General features: G+C 42.1%; 1 protein-coding gene across 1 annotated transcript in view; it reads right to left on the bottom strand.

The window, feature by feature from the left end:
• Positions 1–280: 280 nt before the first annotated feature.
• The window catches only part of fto (FTO alpha-ketoglutarate dependent dioxygenase), a 141641-nt gene continuing 121411 nt past the window's right edge, over positions 281–20510 (bottom strand). The window contains exons 9-10 of the mRNA XM_088413839.1: positions 1997–2137; positions 281–1589 (exon numbers count right to left, since the gene is read on the bottom strand). Of these exons, the coding sequence (XP_088269965.1) occupies positions 1583–1589; positions 1997–2137 (148 nt within the window). The 3' untranslated portion in view covers positions 281–1582. The remainder of the gene's footprint in view (positions 1590–1996; positions 2138–20510) is intronic.

Here is a 20510-nt window from a genome sequence, read left to right as displayed (position 1 = left end):
CATGCTTAAGAAATAAGAAATGTGGGTACCCTAGGTGCACAAATTCAATACATGTTCTAGGTGCACAAATTCAATACATGTTACGCAAGATGTTTGTCAGAATGTTGGGTTAGACAAAATTCAAAACCAGCAATGATTTCACGAAAACTAAAGAGCAATTAAAAAAAAATAGCAACCGAGAACAACCTATAAACTTGCACCGATGAAGATGAACATATTTCAACCACTGAGCAAATGTACTTGACTTTTGCTTTGACATATAAAAAGATGAAAAAATTCGAATGGTTTCAGACTTTATTGGTGCTAAAAGAAGTACAATCAGGATTTTTTCTTCAATGAAATTGAATAATCCATTTACCATTGACAGCAACAGAGAGCAAGACAATCGCGGCGAAAACGCCATATTTGATTAGATTTTTTTCCCACTCCTATTTTGTCACACAGACAAGCTGTGGCAAAGGGAGAACGCAGAGGGATGCGTACAACGCTAATGTCGCTCGAAGCAAGATGAACAATGTTTGGCAACCAACAATTTAAATCTGAAAAAAAAGTGCAATATGAGTTTTCCATTTTAGCTATAAAGAAATGTGGAGAGCTGCTATGCTGCCTCGTCGTCTGCCCCCATTTATAGCATCTTGTCAAAAACGTTAGATGGCCGTTTGGCCCGCAAATTTCCAATGAGGACAAACAACCAGTTGTAGAATTCATTGCAGGTCGCTGCTTTCTTTCTTTGGTCAGTCTGGGAATTAAAAACTGACACGATTCTTTCCCTAGTAAAACAGAAAGTGCCAAAGAGTTGCGGATGCACTCTGTAATTTCTAGTGCTCAAAATAGGTCCTTTTCACTTGAAATGAGTCGAAAGAAATTGTTGGTCAAACGTCTTGCTGACAAATTTTAGCAGCTGTTTAGCGGTCGTTGTTCCTTTTAACTAATTTGCCTGGCTCAGACAGAAATCAAAATCAAAAAAAGATTCTTGCTCTAGGATTCCGGCTCCAATATAGAACAATAAAGTGACAGAAAGGTGGCAAATGGCAGCAGCTAGAGAGCCGACGACAACTTTCTCAGCTCAGCTCCTATTCAAAATCAACGTTAGGTTTTGCTTCAAAACGGATCATACTGCAAGGTTCATGGATTCCTTCTTTGGTCGGTCTGGGGAAATAAAAGGTTTTTTTCCTCAAGAATCATTTCTAACACTGTGATTTTCTGATGAATACTGACAACGCCCCCTCTAAACAAAGCTGGATTATATGATATTAGGTGATACAATGACATGATAAATAGTTACACACTGAAATGCGGATACCACATTCGGTACGTGTGGTTACACTAGTAGCTTGATGCTAAGCTTGCGTTGTTAGCATGTCACTAAAGCGCTACGATGCATTTATATTGAGGGGGGCGGGGTTTGGGCTGCCCAGGATGAAGATGAAGCAATGAAAAATTCCTCTGGGTCGGGATCGCGACAGATTTGTCCGCAACGGTGCTGCCGCCGCCTCGGTTGACGTCGGGGTCGTTCGGAAAAGCTGGTGTTTGTTTATTTTCCGTTTTCTTGCACATCCTTCATGAGGCCTTGTTGAGTCCTTCACATTCTGGTTGAAAGAGAGACAGCAGCAAAATGTAAAATTGTCAAAACTTCGGGAAGTTCATTTTAGACTTGTAAGTTCAGAGGAGCTTCGATTCGAATGTTTGAAAGTGACTTCAGCGTGACTTCAGCGTGACTTCAGCGTGAGGGTGAGATCTCAGCAAAGCAATTTCCTTTGCTTTTGTTGTAAATATGACAAATGACTTCAATTAGTGGATCCAAACTCAGCTGTCAAGAATGACCGAAGCATTTAAGGAGTTATTTACGTGTGCCTGAAACATAGAATTCCAGTATCGTTACCGTGCTGTAAAGCACCTTTAATCCGGTGTGCCTTTATATGAAAACGGACCTGTTCATTGAGACTATGCTACAGAATCAGAAATAAATAGGGTAAAACCCATTTTAAAAAGTCACCTCCACAGCAGCGACTCCACTCTGTTGATGATGTCAGCCAGATCAAACGGCAGCGGCATGCCAGGGTCATCCACGCCCCAGAAGGGCCTATCTACCGGAGCCTCCTCAGGGGGTAATGTTTGGGCCAGGCTGGAGTGGCACCTAAGATGGCGGGACACAGGCAACATAAGTAAACATTATCTCTTTCGTTAAAAAACAAAAATGGCTTACCGCCAGGTCTTATTACATATATAAACATCTGGAATACATTAAAGACAGGTATGGCAGAGATCCAGAAAAGTTGGGGCAAACACATAATAGAAGCCAGAGGAGTTGCTTACAGCAGCTTTTGTTTGTCAAGGTTGTAAACATTATTTTCATTAAAAGAAGCAAGCAGACGGAACCAACGTCTGAATCCATCTGTGTTCACAACAGGGGCATTAAGATGATATTTATTCTGAGTTAAGAATCCTTCAAGTGCTCTTGTTTGTATTTACTTACCTGTGTTATCTTATTTTTCTCCGTTCGTGGTTACCAAGGTTGTTACCTTCTTGGTTTTAAGAAAAGAACCAGCAGACTGACCCCATGTTTGAGTCCATCCTTGTTCACTTGCTGACACTGATGACATTTATTTTGTGTAAAGAATTCTTCAAGTTTTTAACGATCAGTTATATCTTACTTTGAAAAGGTCTGCTTTTAATCTGGAAGGTCGCACTATATTTCTGTTTCCTGTGCTTACCTTCCCCAAAACAATCGTCTGTCTCGAGTCACATTTCATGTCCCGTGGCACCAAAAACGTCCAATAAATATCACCCTATTACCGAATTACACAAACATCATCGGCTGCAATTCAAATGCGTCGCTTGTTATGCCGTCAATGTAGTCCATCTGAAGCACGCATTATTTAGTTTCCCAAACCACTGAGAGCCGCAACATAAATATAAAAGAGCCACATGCGACTCTGGAACCGCAGGTTGTAGACCCCTGGTGTAGATGATGACAGCGGATGTCCTGATATATACATTTTTATGATTGGCACCAACTGTTCCTGTGGCGAGTTAGCAAAGCGTCTCTCGTGTAAGCCGCGACGTAAACGCCACGGAAATGCAGCCTATGATGGATAATGGCAGGTTAAGAGTAAATGTGACAGCATATGACGGCCCACGGTAGACCCAGGTCACATCTTTTGTCAGAGCAGTGTAAATATTTACTGCGCTGCTAGCGGGTTGTCATTGTAAATCTGCTCCCCCCGAGCCCTCATCCCCGCCGCCTTTTGGCAGACGAGATGGACCTTTAACCCCAGGGTGCAAGAGGGAGAGGAGCGGCGCGGCGAGGCTATGTCAGTCGCGTTAGTTACCATTCGGTCCAACAAGATGTTTTCAGAAGGCAGGAAATTCTAAGCAAACCACACTTTTGGAGTCTGCCTGAGCAAAAGTCAAGAATACTTAGGTGTCGCTTGTCATATGCTAGCATACACATATGCGCGCACGCACACAACCGCACACCGTAAGACAAGAGGGAGGTGGGGCGTTTGTGCTCGGTTATGGATGAGGTGAAGGGACATTAGGTTGCCACAGTTTGCGGTTATATATTTTAACGTGAGCCACTTAATGTTCCACTGGCGCTCGGCCTAAGTGCTGCTTTTTTGGTGCGGTTAGCGCGGGAACGGCATTAACATCGCGCCGCTCCAATATATCTTGGGCGCCTTGGATCGAGGCCTGATAATAGCATCTGTTAACACGCGCTAAGTACCATTATGTAGCACATCACTTCATAAATAATACGATTAGGCGACCTTGGGGCTTTGCAACGAGCCTAGTGTTTAAATGTTCTCATCATTTATTTAGGGCGCGAATTAAAGGAAGCGCCACTTCAGAAAAAGAGGACGAGGAGGAGGAGGGAAAGGCACGGCCGGCCATCTTTTCCAGTGTGAAGTGAAATGTTGCCAAGATGGCATTGGTGTCCCGCTGACATCAGTGTGATTTCACCATCGCATCATGGGGAAAAAGCAATTCTTGATTCTCAATATACAAGTGCAATAAGCCACTTTCTGTATGAAGTCATACCTTGGTCGGTAGATTGCTTTGTTGCGTGATCCAAAATGTAAATTATGAGTGACCTTCAAGTTAATTACAGGATTGCACATGTACAAAGTGAACAATTACAAAATGAGAGCACTTGTGAGACTAAACCGACATTCACACCCAGACACTCAAAGACTAACAAGCCATGTTCTTGTTGTCAAACAATCATATAATACTCAAGTTGTTGTGAGTCATCTTATCTCAAAATATAGTAATTGCACATGAAACCAGCTTATTTGCATTCACTTTTGTTCTTATACAAAATAATGTCTTTTTTGATGACTAAAAACACATCACAACAAATTGTGTTGATTCAGGGGGCTGAAACGGATGATTAGATTCTTGAATCTAAAAAAAATCTGAAAAAAAATCTAAGCAACACTATAATAAATCTATTTTAAACTACTGTTCTCTTCTTGACATTTTTGTTGTGATGTAAAACTTAAAAAAAAAAATACATAGCATATACATGCCTAACTAGCTGTGAAAATTAAGCACAGCTGACTTTGCGCTGCAAATTTAATTATTATCCTTACAAACCTTTGCTGTATTGCATTCAGTAACCAGGACAGACATCTTGCACTATGTTTTTTGTCACATTTATTCACATGCAAAATCAAATAAAATGGGGAAAAAAATCTACATATACCATTGATGCGCAATGTTTGACAAATTCACTGCCATTGACAGCTATACAACAAAAATCAGTTTAAAATGGGCAGGCCGTAAACGAGTTAACACAAAAGTAACCAGTCCAGGGGAGATGATGTCTCTCAACCAAAGTCAGCTGGGACAATCAGCCCACTAAACCACGGAGAATGCAAAGATGGAATACGATCAGAGATAACAATGTGCATGTATTCCAGCACACATTTCCAGTCAGTGTATTCCTGCTTGCCAGCTTGCTAAAATAGAACCACAACAAAAAGTCAATTCCAAGCAAAGTGCCTTTAAGATCTCCTGGGAGATGGCGTGTACAAACACCTAGGTTCACTCGTGCCTCAATGCTGAGGTGAAAGACAAAAAGAGAAGTTGCAGAAATGATGCTTTCTTGGGAGTCCACTCTGTTCCAATGGATTAACCCCAGTCAGATATGGACCTAACTATCCCATCTGGCGCTCAGTCAAGAGAGATAGGCAATACAATCAGTCATTTCATTTGCCCTGAAATCTTCTAGCCAGGGCAGGCTCATGCTCAAATGGTATGCTAATGTGAAAGGTATCTGGGTTTCTATCGTCTCTATTCCACCGGGGCATCCCCTAACTCCACCCCCCGCTCCCAAACTGCACTTGAACTGAAGCCCGGGTGGGCGCTCGGAAGGTTTCGCAATCGGCGCTGGAACACCCCCAACCGCTTTGCGCTCAAACTAACCACTTTAGCTAAAGTGAGTGTTAATTATGGACAGGCAAAGCAGTCAATAAAAGGTTAATGCAAAAGTCAAAGGATAAATTCCTTTAAGCATTGCATCATTCCACCATCTCCACGACCACGGGCTACCTCGCAGGTCTCCTAATCAATACGTTTTACTGTAATGCGCTCCTCATCGATTTTTGCCCTTCCTCAGTCCCTTCTATTACTCCATTAAACAGAGACACAGAAACATAAGGAGAAACAAGTAAATAAAATAATTAACCTTGCTTTGGCTTTGTTTTGTATACTTGGTGTTTCTCCTCAAGGCTTGCGAAGAAAGCGTAGGCTGGTCCACTGTCACCACAGCTACACTTCATCATCAACTGCTGCGTAATCGTGTAGCGGTCCACTCAAGTGGGGGATGAAGCGGCCATACATTAAATGGCCCTCAGCTCTTAACAGAATGGAAATCCACCTAATAGACAACATCAGTGCTTCCGACCAGCGTAATTACACTGATAAATGCACAATTTTGTCAGGCTGAGTGAAAAAGAACCCGTAGTGGAAGGACAGGAGACTACACTTACTGTGTTACACATGCACAAGGTCCAAGGACCAAGAAGGGGTCAGGACTCTTGGGGCAAAGGTGGAGCTGTAATGATCAAGAGCTTTTGGGAGGTGTAGCAAGATAATTGTTTTCATTTTGGAGCATAAAAACCTTGGCACTGTATTTTTTTCCTGCACTGAAGCTCCACAAGAGCTTATGTTAAGGTACCTCAACTTCTTGGAGATGATTCGCAGTAGTTTCACCCCAAAAAAAAAAAAAAAAAAAAGCTGGGATGGGATCCAAACACCATGGTGAATGATAAAATGTCTTCGAAATATATTATTTTTTGCCGCGATATAGAGTGAGAGCTCGATCATTTGGGAGGAACCCAGAGTCGAGCCACTGCTTCTCCATGATGAGAGGAGAAAGATGAAGTTACTAGGGACTACTCTGGTTAGGATGTCTGGATGTACTACCGACAGGAGGCCCTGAGACAACCAGGATACTCTAGAAAACTATGACTACCTGCTGGTTTTGAAACACCTTAGGATACCCCTGGAAGGAGTTAGGGGAAGTTGCTGGGAGGACAGAAGTTCCCTACTGAAGCGGTTGTCCTCACGACCAGATTCCAAATAAAGGATGGATGGACGGACAGATGGATGGATATATTTTGTCTACAGCTCTTCCTGTTTAGGACCAAGAGTGATATGGCGCCTCCATCTGATTGGGACAACCAAGAACAAAGTCCACTTTTCTTCAATTGGAATTTTGTGGGCTTGCCAATAATATTCAGCGTAGGTATCAACACCATTTCCGCCTCACCGTATTTCGACAAACGGCAAAATTTTGAAGTATTGACTCACTTCAATTTGAGTACCTAAGATCACCTGTTCTCTAGTGCTAGTACTGTCAAATTGTTCCACGCAGGTGTGAACATTTATGGCCTTGGCAACCCCTCATTCTTTAATTGCTGAGAATGCAATCAAACGAGTTGCGAAAAAACAGGCATGTTTCTCATAAATCACGTCGACCCTGAAGGTAAAGTGCGCAACGCAAGACAAAGAGCAAATTACCCGAGCATATTTCTGTAACAGTTGTGAAAGTCGAAGGAACACGTGTGTATTTCATACGGTAGGAGGCGGGCAGACAGACAGACAGGTAGAGTTTAACTGTGCGCAAATCCGTCAACAGTTCAGCAAAACGTTAGTGAAGTCAAGCAGAGGGCATCGACAAAGCCAAATGTTAAGTACAATGCTTAACCTGTGATGTTATATCTTAGCGCACCACCCGTGCCAGCTACCATAAAAGTATGGCTCCACTGGCGGAGTTTTTACGGCTTTGTGATTGTGATGAGTGTGATTCACATCCATCAGCTTGTACGGCATGCATCCAGCCATGTTTTTTTCCCTACTAACCTATTAACCAATGAAGCCGACTAAACTTGACAGCTATCTTCATTAATCCTTTCAATCCATTCGCCAAGTAAGCATGTAACTAAATAACCAACTAACCAACCAAACCAGCAACGGGAGACAGCCTCTCGTCTGTCAATCCATTCATTCTTTCACCATCCATTATTTCACACTCTTTCCGGCCTGCGAGCGAGCCAGCACCTTTGCCATCCATCTGCCAGCGTGGGCGGGGCCACATCTCAAGCATTCACTTAGCATTAATCACATGCCATTGTGTCCGCAGACAGCTGCTGACTGTACAACTTTTACGATTGTTTGAGGTGGGCACTCATGTGGAGGAGGGAAGCAGAAAAAAAGGCGGATGGAGGGTAGGCGGGTGTCCTTCAAATGCATGACATATGTTCATTTCTCTTTTGATTCCATCGAAAGAGCCTCGTCTAATAAAACTAACATCTAATGCACTGCTCTGCCTTTAATCAGTGCGAGCGCACACCACGCAGAAATAAACCAGCAAGTTGAAGCCGGCACGACCGCTCAAGCTGCTGTTGAGGCACCTCAGAGGTAGTCCGGGCCAATTCAGAGAGTCTGTGAGGTCCCCCCGATTTTGCAAGCCAACGTGGAGACCGCTCGTTAAACCGCCTGAAACAAATGAGGCTCGTTATTGGCATCGGACGTCATCGGGGAGCGTGGCGACCAGCGTTTTCATTATGCCAAGGTCTGAAAACGCCCTAAAGCTAGCTGGCACACACATGTAAGGATCAGTGTACCTGACCAGCCTTGGCTTCCTTCACACCCTGAACGTTTGATGTGGCCTGGCAGAATGCCCTGTCTTAAAGCGTGCTAATCCACATGCAACTGAAAAAGTTGCAGCCAGCCAGGTAGCCTCTAAAAAGCCTCCCATAATTGGAGGCCATAAAACACTATTGCCGTCTGGAAGTGCAAAGGAGGTAAAGCCCCTGAACTGCAGCTCCTGTTTAAAAAAAAAATCAGGTGGACGTCCATTGGGTGCTTAACAGCGTAACAAATTAGCAAACACCTCGGCCTGCTCCCGCTCTTCCTCAGGCTATCAGATGGAATGTGGCCCTAATGACAACACAGTGGCCAAATTTACAATCAGACAAGTATTGTTCCAATGTAATCAGGCTCCAATAAAAAAATAAAGAAAAAAGGTTGGAGAAAGACAAATACATACGACGCGACTGACTGTTTACTCTTCCAACAAGGGGGAGAGATAGATTGCCCCTGGGGGCACTGGATAGCTCCGAGTAGCTTTGCGAAAAAGGCAAGGTGTGTTTGTGTCTGTGAGCTTCAGGCAGACGAGAAAAATAATTCTTGTTCAAACCACCTGTGCCAAACTAGCTCAAGAATTTGCCTAAATGAGTAATTCAAGCGGAAGGGAACATGCTCAAGACAACTAAATAACAACGTGTGTAGAGGTAAAGTGAGTGCTAATGTTTTCCGGGACAAAGTCAAACATTGGTCCAGGTCTGTTGTTGTTCCCGGATTACAATACGATTATTTTGAAGTCTTAACTTATAAAAGTTGCAATAATGCCGATGATGGATGAGGCTCCCCACGACAGCCGCTGGACGACACCTGACCCCAGTCACGTGATAAGTAGGGCACAATGGCAGCAGGGTCAAACCGCCCTAGCTAATGATATATCTATTCTATCCTCAATTGCCAGGTCGAGTCATCTTCGTTGCTGCAGGGGATACGGTTTTAAGTTAGGGAAACCTTTGTGTAACGCCAGAGGCCTTTTTGGTGTTTTGCGCTGGAAAAGATATCAAGTTTAAGAAATAGCTGCTCGACAAAGACAAGCAAAAACACTGAAGTGGTTGTTGGAAACTGGAAAGTAGTAGCAGACAACATGAATATTTTGGAAATGGGAAAATAGCAATTGTATAGAGACAGTGGGAAAGTAGGAAAAAAAAAACGGTGAAAGTTTGGACATATCCATGCATATGAATACATGCATGTATGTCAATAAATGAAAGTTATGAATTATATTAAATGTTAATTAAGAAATAATTTTGTAAAAGAAACATTTGATTAATGATATTAGCTGATTCATATGACGGACAAGGCTGCAAAGTCAAAACTTAAAAAAAAAACATTACGCAATGATGGACGTATCTTGTATAACAGCATGACGCTTTGCTAAAACAAAAACTTTTTTTTTTTTTTTTACAGAATTTAACTTTTCCTGTGTGCATCGTGAGGTTTTCAGCAACAATCATGACTATTTCTTCATAAAAGCCTCAAAATTGAGCTTAACTATTATGACTACATGTGTAATGTGATTTCCCGCCCCCTCCCAAAATGCAACTTTTACTTTGCTCATGATGTTTTTCTTAAAAGCTAATAATTGTAATTCAGTAAATCTTTGCACAATCAAAAGCCAATTTGAAATGATTATCATAAAGATGTTGAAAGGGATGCAAGAATTTAAAAAAAAGTAAGACAAATGTAGCATTGTAGTCTAGATTTGAAAAAAATCAACAAAACCCTTTCAAAAGTATGTAATTCATGAAACCCACAGCAAATAACATTTAAATACCAACAAAAACGTAAGCACATTGAATTTTGAACAAACAAACTCACTACACAGGACACCGTTTGATCATTTCCCTGGCCAATAACAATTAAGGCTTTGATGACCTTTTACCTGCTGCTATCTTGACACAAACGAAATGTCATATGCTAAAGGTTAGCGATAGCGATGATTGCGAGCATCAGACCTAAGATGACATTTGACTGGGCAAACAACGCAGAAGCCAAGTACAGTACACACTTAAAATTCCACCGCCGAGACTTCTTTTCCTTTTATTTTTTTTGTTATTTACAGTACAGGATGAAGCCACTCTGGAAATGTCAAGTAGGGGCAGACGTATGGGTTTAGCGCTGTTGAACTCTGGCCTAGTGTCGAGCGAACGTGTTCAGTATGCGCTCGAATGTGTGAGTCAAGTCTTTGTTTTAGCCTGCTAAGCAAATAGTGTCATTAAAGGGCCTCGGCATTTAAAATGCTGTCAACTGCCAACAATTTGTTTGGAGGAGCAGCCAAGCTTGGGCCCCGAGGCTGGAGAAGGCACTATAATGGTGTGTTTATGTGCGTGTGGGCGTTGGTGAACACATGTGTACCTGCCTGCCCGGATGATTCGGGTGTGTTTGTGTAACCTTTGTGTAAATGGCTCACTGAAAGTTGCTCAAAACACCTGTTTGCGGTCTAACAGGTATTAAATGGAGTTTTGTTTGGTGTTCTAACATGTGACGATGGTGTGAAGAAAAAGCCGCGCTTCCAGTATTGGAACATCTCTGCGTACAAGCCTTTTTTTCATGGTGTAATTGTTTTTTTCCTAGGGTGCCAAGTTAAAAACAGTTTATGCAAAGACAGCACACTCTTTTGTGTACATCTGAATTGTGATGGTATGACGTAAAAAAAAAATATGTGTAATTATGTCAGTAGATAAAACATCTGAGAACAAAAGGGAAACCAAACAATACCAACTGTTTAGCAGTCAATAATCTAAAAAGCAAGTCATTGATGGCAATTCTGTTGCACCTTTTGATGTTCCAGCAACAAAGGTCCGCTTTGCCCGAGAAGGGAAACGGTCAATTTTGCATGAACCAGGCAACCTGCTAAAAAGCAAATATGTCATTTCATAAATTTTGCATTGATTTTTTTAATTTATGTTTTTAACAACATCGCCAGGCTGATAAACGTCAAATACATCTACTCCCCCAGATTTTTTCTTTTTTTTATGTGTAGCATTTTGTTGCATATTTTTAAATCTTTGGACCAACTTCAATTTGTCAGACAGGTTCTATTTAAGTGATTTATTCATCTCACGGGTGTGAAGGCAATCAGGCTTGGGTGTAGTCAGGAAATATTTCCAAAAAGATGATTACCTAAAGGTAATTTTCGATTAAACAATTACTTCTCCAGGTAGCTTTGAATAGGTTTTACTTTTCCAACGCAAAATACCCTTTTATAAAACTGCATTTTATATTTACGTGGGTTATCTATGACCTAGACTATACTTGCTTAGGTTTTCTTGATACCACGTTTTGTGAAGTGAAACCAACTGCATTTTGTATTCGCTAGCTCTCCCGCTCGCTTAGCAAAAGCTTGCAAAATTTGGTCTCTCTTAGACACCGGTGTGCATGCTGCACCCCTTGAAATATCACACACCGAGAGGTTAAAAGGTTTTAGCCCCATACCAGTGGTATGTATACACTATGTGAGTTTCCATTACCTTCGTATTTGCACAAATACAAGTTGCGCACAAAGCAAACTGGGAATGAAACCAAATTTTGAAAAAAACGTAGACTAGTGGGCTGATGTGTTTGCTTGCATGCCACTGAAAACGACGGAAGCGGCAAACCCTGCACAAGCCCCATGCGTTGTTGCCCAGGCCTGTGCCTGTACCAAATTCTGCGCCTTTACTGCAAGGGATAACCTCTTCCTTAGCCTTTCGCAGACGCACAGATGGCGACTGATCCAAAAACTAGCTGAGAAACTGAGCTGCTGTGGCCGCAGTTTAACCCGCTCCGCCAGTTCCTCAGCCCGGGTGACGGCCAAGGTCGCAGACGCTCACTCGAGAGGCGGAATGAGAGAGTTGAAGGAATTAGATCCGGGCTGAGTGGCCCTCATCTGGCTAAGCCTGGTAAGTAGCAAGACTAACAAGCTCAGGCACGGCGCGTTGGCTTTTTATACACACACGCATGTACACGCACACATACACACACGCTTGCGTGTGCTCGTTAGCCTGCACGCAACAAGGGAGGTAAACACACAGGGAAGGAAGCACTCCGAGGGGCTACAGATGGTGCGCCCTGGGCCTAGTGACTGAAGCTCCGATTGAGCTGCTTTTGGAATCTGTGTGGTACTGATGAGTACGGTGGAAGACAAAGCACACCAAGGGGGGCATGAGATGCTGCGAGAGAGAGTTGGACCCGTTTTTTTTCTTCAAGGGGGTGAGAATAAGACTTCACGGAGCCTTGCAAATGTCCAAATGGTTGATTCAAACTTGAAATGACAGGAAAGTTAATGGTTTGTAAGGATGGGTCATCAAAGATTTACGCGGATCTGCTCAAGGTCGCCATGCCAACAAAATGCTACCAAGTGAAACCGGATTCGGGGGGTTGATTTTCAAATCATTCACTTTTTGTTTTGTTTTCTCATTCACTGCCATTGAGGTAATTAGCTGAAAATAATATATTTTCATAGGACATTTATTCACTGTCATTGAGATTATTTAAATCTGAAATCCATTTAAACTTGGATGGCAATACATGAGTTCCTATCAATCTCATTATAATTCCTAAATTACTGAAATTGTCCCATAGTCATTAAGGTTCCCTATATGGCTTACTTCTGTATATTTTACTTCATAGCGACCAAAAATAACGTTGCTTAGTTAAACCTAAATGCATCCTTAAAATATCGAATAGATATAAATTTAACCTGGTTGAGTTTGAAGTCTGAATCCAGATTTTGGCCTTCCTGTGAAGAGTTTCTCCTTGTGCTTATGTGGGCAGGCTAGCAAGTAAAAACTAAATTTGTATCAGGATGGGCATTGCCTGTTGGCTGAAGTCTTCTGGGATGGGCTCCAGCAGATGAATGGGTTATTGTGATTTTTTTTTTGTTGTTGTTGAAAAATTCAGGCTTCTTAAAGTTTTTTTTGCTCAGTGTTAAGGGGCCAATAATTTCCAAGTTCAAAATGTTTTAATTTAAAATTTCACCAGCATGCTAGATTTAGTTTAGAGTTCTGGAAAATACCTAAAAAATGATATTCATTCCGTCAAAGAATTGAACAAACTTAATTATAAGAGGGCCTAAACTTTAAAAAAAAAAAAAAAAAAAATCGAAACATGCCAATGAAACACCCTGAAAAAATTCGACTATGGCAGGGGACAAAGAGGAGTGAGGACAACAAGCTGTGAATATGGGAAGAGGCAGAAAATCATTGAGACGCTTGCCTTTATGAATCTTTGATGAAGGAGAATGGGGGTCGGCTGCACCTGGTTAAATCAGAGCATTCAGTGTGTGTGTGCGTGTGTCCGCATGTGTGTATTGTGTCGATAAACAAGACTTGGACCGGGCCCGGGTCTCTGCATTTGTTGTCCCCCGCATCTGTCCTCCCGCCTTCACATCGCATGTCCTGTAAGCAGAACCGCTAACGCTAAAGCTAACCTGCCGTTGACCAAGGCATGCTCGAGTGCAGCGCATCTTCTATATTTAATACTGCAGCTGTCAACATGGCGTAAAGTCATAAACGCACGCTGTCAGATAACATGTCAAGTTGAATGCAATGTCAGTAAACCTGTCACGAAGCAAAGAGGACATAACATTGTGAAAAATGCTTGCAGAATGTCATTACATCCAGTAGGACAAGTTCCTGTAATAATTTACTTGTAAAACCAAACTGCACGTACATATGTAATGATTTTAACATTTTCCTTATATATGCATATCGCTGGTGTCAGACCAAAACATCAAAACTCAAATTTAAGTGGACTTCGTATTTTTTCAAAAAAACATACTCTGTTGTTTGCATTTGATCGGTTTGGTTTTTGTACCCTAGGTTTGTCATCTTGAATTCTTTCATGAAAGCAGCAACGTGACACTTAAATCTAAGGTACTTTCCTGTCACCTGTTGAATGCTCATTCATGGCATTGAAGCGTCTTAAAACTTGCGCAGGTAACACAGCCGGACTGATGCGGCTTTCGGGATTAGCCTCCATGTCCATCGAAAAAGATTTACTAAAGGACGATTTATTGATGGTTCTTAAAGGCTCTGATATTTTGCTCAGAAGTTTTAGTCGGTCAACCGTGGAGACGGTTGTCAAAGACAATGTCCGTATCTTACCTTCAAGCTCGTCCGTATGATGTATAATACGTGGATTTGGATAGTTATTTAGAAATTAGAGGATATTTAGGGTCTTTAAAAGGTTCGTTCCGACTTACGTGGAAATTCGAGTTACGTCGCCAGCGTGGGAATGGAACTCGTTCATTACCTGAGGAATGTCCGTATTATGAGGCGTATTAATTCAGGTAGGAATAAATATGACATCACTTAAACCCCGGGTTGAACCGTACGACCCGCCACTGAGTCCAAATGTATCTACGTGCCAAAAGTGTACTCGATTGAACTTTTAAAAACCTTTGAAGTATTCAGTGGGATACTTTTTGATATAATTCAATGTTTCCATTGCGGCGCTTACTGTTAATAACCGCCTTAAGAAGTGCCTTTTGTCACTCTCCTAACAAAGGGCCCATTCAGCAAGCATCATGACGTTTGCGTTACGCCACCGCGTGCACTGTTTTGCACTCGGCCGCGATGTGTGTCGCAATGTCTTGTCAAGACAATCTTCCAATTAACACACACACACTGACACAAACACATACTTGAGGGTTTTCCCTTCATTGTTTCAGCTTCACACCTGTTCTCGGCTTTCGGACACATGAAACGCTGCTGACAACTGTTGGGCGGTTGTTTTAATTAAAATACAAGACGTGTTACAACAACCATCCTTCACATCCTCACCGAAACTTCCTTCTAATGGATGTCACCGAGGTACCAATTATCTCCTCAGGATAACACGGGCTTGGTTACGAAACAAGACGAGCAGCGTCGTTGTGCTTGTCTAATCTGGCACCTGCGAAGCCTTAAAACCTGGCCGCTCGTGTGTGTGTGTGCGTGTTTTATATCCGCCAGAGGGTTTTCTGAAGAAGAGTATTTGTTGAGCCAGAACAGAGATGCCGCAGACGCATAGTACGTTTGGCATGTTAGCGATTCGTCTCAGAGTTGTCTCAGCTTGCGTGTGTGTAGCAGGTACACACTTGGCTATGCTATCCAGAAATAAGTATGGTAAACGGTCTAAATTTAGTTCTGGAGCTGCTGGTTTTGAAAAGAGCCAGGAATTTTAGGGACGGGGATTGGATGCATTTCAACTGGATGCATTATGGATCATGGAAGTCCCTATATGAGGGGCAGAGTTGGTTCTGCAGTGCTGATCATATTGGACTGGATCAATTTTAACTTCCTTAACCAGCAATTTTCCATTCACTCATTCATGACCAAATATGGCTAGAAAATAGAATAGAATAGCTGGCCATTAAGCTTTCAAACTGTTTAGCCTGGTTAGCACCAAAGTGCTCAAAAAAGCTGGACAAACAGACACAGAGATAGATTATTTTCCCGTAGCTATTAACACTTGTTGATTTGTTAGTTTTTGATCATGTGTCCTCGCAACACCTCCACACATTGTAACACACATACCGCTGCCTTAAGCGGAAATGTATTTTTTCCCATCCTCCTTCCTCGAGTAGAAGGAAGCAATTGTCCGTAGCATACTGTTGTTGGTGTGTCATAGTCATAACTGTACACCAGACTATTGGATGAGTAGTATGAGTAAATATCAGCATGATCGTGCTGATTTAAACAAGACATGTAATTGGGTGTGTAATGTGTACTAAAATTCTTCAGCATTGTCCTGGGGAATTCATGTCATAGACATGTTACTGAGACACCTGGGAACCATTTTGAACAGTGAAAATGTTTCCTGTAAAGTAGTGGACAGATTGACAACTTAAGTGCCTGACTTTGGAAGCTTGCAGAACTGCAATTCTTCTCGTAGCCTCAGGTGAAGACGGCAGAGCCAGTTCTTGGAACCTTGAGAGCCTCGCAGTGCCCCCTAATGGTCCATGAGTGTTTTTTTTTTTGTCACAGCACAGCCAAGGATAAAAAATTCCAGTACTTAGTGGAGCTTCTAACTTGCACTTCTTATGCGGCGGACAAATCAATAGCAGCGTCTGAGAGGTGAGTTGAGTATGCTAGAGGGGGAGCTAGAGGGGCCCTCGCCTCGGCCCGCTGCCCCTCGGGCGCCTCCTGAGGGGGTTTGAGGGTCCATGTGGTACCTTCCTACCTGTCTCCTCATCCTGCATATGTTCTGCATGGATGAGCCTACACAGATAGTGTGCATGCACACATAGGATGACGCCTAAACAAAGGACAGTCTCAAACGATACACAGGAGTGTATGGAGCGCTATAAAAGCAAATCGTATACACTCTGCCCCATCCCCTGATACCTGAGAGTACATGCATCATGGTCCAGACAAGACTCACCCCATGGTGGTGGTCTTTCACACAAGAACAGGGGCAGAAAAGACCCAAGAGACAATTGCAACCACGGCGGTACTCATCTAAAAACTGCTGGGATTGATCGAGGACACTAAAAAGTCCAAGAGCACCCCCGCCCCCTCCTGTTTTTCTTTTACTTTCAATCACAGCGAACATCACTTGACAAGAAGAAGTGGTGAAGGAGGAAGAGGAGGCGGTGAAACACAAGCCCACTGCAGCGTGTGCACTTGTCTGGCAGATGCCTGCGCTGACATTTGAGGCCATGGGGACCGTGTTGAGAGAGCAGATGCTCGCTGATGTACAGACACAGGCAAGTACATGGCAAGCACACAAGCGGCTCAAGCAGAAGGAAATCCGTGCAAACGCAAGACAGAAAACAAGGCAAGAGGAAGGAGATGGAAGGAGAAAGCTTCAAATGCTGGGACAACAGTTGAATGGCTAAACTGAAATGATAGGATGTTTCAGATGGAATTGTTCCAAATTTGATAAAGAACCAGGTGGAACTAAATAAAAATGTGTGGTCTCCGGCTAATAAAAGTGATGTATAGGGGAGGAAAAAGAAAAAAAAAAAAATCAAAACACCCACATTAATGAACACTCTAAGGATTTGGGTAAAGTGGGTCAAAAAGGGGCAGTTGCAACTTGGGAGACTGACGCTTTTTGGGTTCCTCACGTCTCCCCAAAATGTTACGTGAAATATATTGTTTACTGGATTAATTTTCTTTTAGCCATTTGGATGCCAGCGAAAGTAACAACAGTCCCATCTGTTGTTGCACTACTGATTTCAATCCTAAAATGTGTTTAATGCACCTAAAGGGTATTCGTAAAATACCCAAAATGGGGTTGTTTTGTAGTTTATTCATATAACTTTGCAAATGGGTTGTTAACACAGCAAATATTTTGAATATTCTATTGATATTAGGCAAAGTATATGTCATCCAATGGCAAATCTTTAACAAAAAACCCATTGGCAAGGTATCAAATGCCATTTTAGCCAATTAGAAGCCAGAAAAACAGCAGTGACATTTGTTGTGAAAACCAAACCCAGAAAATTTGGGAACTGTAACTCAGACATGCTAACCACCAGGCCCACCATAATGCCGAAGAGAACAAGCTGCGAATCAGTGCCGAGAAGTTAACAAGAACAAAGTGCAGTGTGAAATCAGCACCGCAGCTCATCTCCGGGTGAGAGGAACTAAGTTTATCCGACGGAGGTCCGCAGGCGCCATTATGGAAATAGCTAGCTTGGAGCTTCTTTGGTTGCCCGTAAACAGGATCTTGGTAAGGCATATAGCCTCCGGTGGGGCCCTTGGAGGGAAGCTGGCTTGGTGGCGCTTGCCGAATCCCTACGACGGTCCCTCCCTCTATGACACGCCTTCCTTTGCTGCAACCTGCCCGAAATGCAATATTGAGTAATTTATGAAGTGAGGCGGGGGCGGCAGCGGAAGCGGTATCTGCACATCCTGACACCGACTACATGACATGTTCCACATGTCTTGCCGTGAAACTACAAAGAGCCCTTTTGTTCTGACGAAGAAAATGAAACTTTTTTTTTCTAGGGGATAGAGTATTAAGGAGTGCGTGCATCATTGCATTAAATGAGAAAATATGAAATGATGTTACCAAAAATATGACTGGTTTGGGGAAAGAAACATTTGAAACTTTCAGGTAGCTGCCGTCTAAAAGTTTACATGTCTCTAGGGGCATAAAAAACTAAATGTGCGAGTACCAATACTTACTAAGTATTGGTATTTGGCCTTATTTCAAGGTAAGCTGATACTAGTCTCGGCTGCTCACTTGAAGCAAGGTTTATGGTCGCATAAAACTAGAAATTACACATGAGGAATAATAGGGAATTGCTTAACGATAATATAATGACCTTTTAAGTAAAATATTATTTGCGCTGGTATTGATTTGAATTTTGAAATGGCGTCGAACTAGCAATAATTGTGGTTAGCATTAGCCACTGTATACTGATGATCCTTACTATAAGATTAAATGAAAAGTTGTGCGTGCCCATGAAGGGACGAGACATGCAAACCAGACTGTAAATGTTGTACTGCATTTTTGAAAATTTCTTTCACCTTTTGTGAGTACAAATTCCCACAGCAGCGAATAAATGGATGGTGCACAACTTCGGGTACTTATGGCAAAATGAACTCAAGCTGCATCGCGAGGAAAAGCACTCAAAATGAGGGAAATGTGAAAAACACTGAACTTAACCCGTAACAAATGGAGATGACCACAAGAAAATATGAAGACAAAGATGAGACTTATTCTGTTTTACTATAGTTTTTACATCATTGCCAAACTGTTGGTGTGTCCTATACATGGTATCATAGAAAATACCACAATTTGAATCAAAAATTAAGGATGCACCCTATGTGCAGGCGCGTGTAATAGTTAGGGAATTACAGCAAGTATTGTGACAGGCCTACAAAGGAGCACGTTAAGCTGCTCATTTTGTCAAGCTTTGTTTTAAATGAAAGTCTACAATAAGCCTTGAGTGAGGTCAGGCTAATGACCATAAGGATTCAGAAGTTCCATTAAAACCATTAGAGATGCTTGGCTTTGCCCACAAACGTCCCACGCCAACATCCCAATCGCTGCTGTGTGAACTGTAAGGTGATTTTGTTGTCAAATAAAAAGCTCTTGACACACTCGCATGTGTTTGTGTTCCGCTTTCGTAACACGTCAGTCGCACTCTGGGATCGCCTCTTGTTTCTCCGCCACTAAGATGCTGTAGCTGACACAATTAGTGCCCCAAATTATCTTCGGTGTACACAAAAGTGGCGCTGGCGTAATACGAGTCGCTACACAAAAGTAAACAACTTCATCTCGTGTCGGAAATGTGTGTCAATGTGATTGTGAAAAAAAAAAAAAAAATAGCTGCCCTGTGTATTGGGTTAAGGGACCGTCTGCTAATTAACGAGAAGTCTCTTCTGCTCGTCAGTTTGCCTTCAAACAAAAAAACTTCCTGCGGGACTCCTTTGTTTGGACCAAAGCATCATGGGTAGCCTTATTTACAGACTTATAATTGCTCTGGTGATCTGAGGGTACAACGCGACTTGTCGTAATAATCCAGCAATAGAATGGTTTCACTCGCTGACAATTGTAATAAAAAGCTGTACAGTGTCAAAAGGGAAAAGGGGTCGACAAGGTAGAAAACAAAAATAAATAAAAAATAAGGTCCGACATTCCTGTCGGAGATTTAGAAAACAATTGGTCACTAACCTACAAAAATGTTGTTCAATAAATATTGAAACCTTGTCATTTTTTAAAGATACAGCGGGCCCTCGTGTTGCGAGATTTCATCCGTTCTGTGGTTGGGCTCGTAAGGCGAATTCACCATATGACGGGCCATCCAAACCTATGTTAAATAGCTAATGCGTTTAGAACCACAGGAAAAACCATCAAAATTGTACATACATATTAAAAATTGGTACCAAAATAGTACCAAAATAGTAAAAAAAAGTGCTATGTATATATAATATTCATGTATACAATCAGAAAACTTATATAAAGGATTTATTTACCTTTGAGTAGCACTTGTTATGCCCATATTCCCTAGTAAGGGTTATCTCTAGCATCATTTCCAAATGAATCATCTTCTTACTTCTCTCTTTAACATCACTAGCAACCATGGCTAATCCTTTAAAATGCACTATAAATACGGTTTTGTAACCACTTGCAATAGTCAAAGCTTTACCATTCCGCCATTTTGAAACAAGTGAGGCTGACCAACCAGCATTTCCGTCATGTGACGGCAACAGAAATAAGTGCAATTACCTAAAAACGTCTGGAGATGGAGACAAAACAACACAAATACGGCCAACCCCCTAGGGTCATGACAGTTTTTTGTCGCAAAACCGGAACGCTGTAAAATGGGGGTCCACTGTACATCCATGTATTATATGACATAAAAAAGGGAATTAAGTGTACAATTAGAATACCTCCATTTTAATTTTCGCCATCATAAGCCTGGTTTTGTGAAA

The sequence above is a fragment of the Hippichthys cyanospilos genome, chromosome 4 (assembly GCF_059441005.1).
Source record: "Hippichthys cyanospilos isolate Australia breed blue-spotted pipefish chromosome 4, RoL_Hcya_1.0, whole genome shotgun sequence".
Taxonomy (NCBI): Eukaryota; Metazoa; Chordata; class Actinopteri; order Syngnathiformes; family Syngnathidae; genus Hippichthys; species Hippichthys cyanospilos.
The sequence above is the reverse complement of the archived record's forward strand: the minus strand, read 5'-3'. Positions and strand labels throughout refer to the sequence as shown.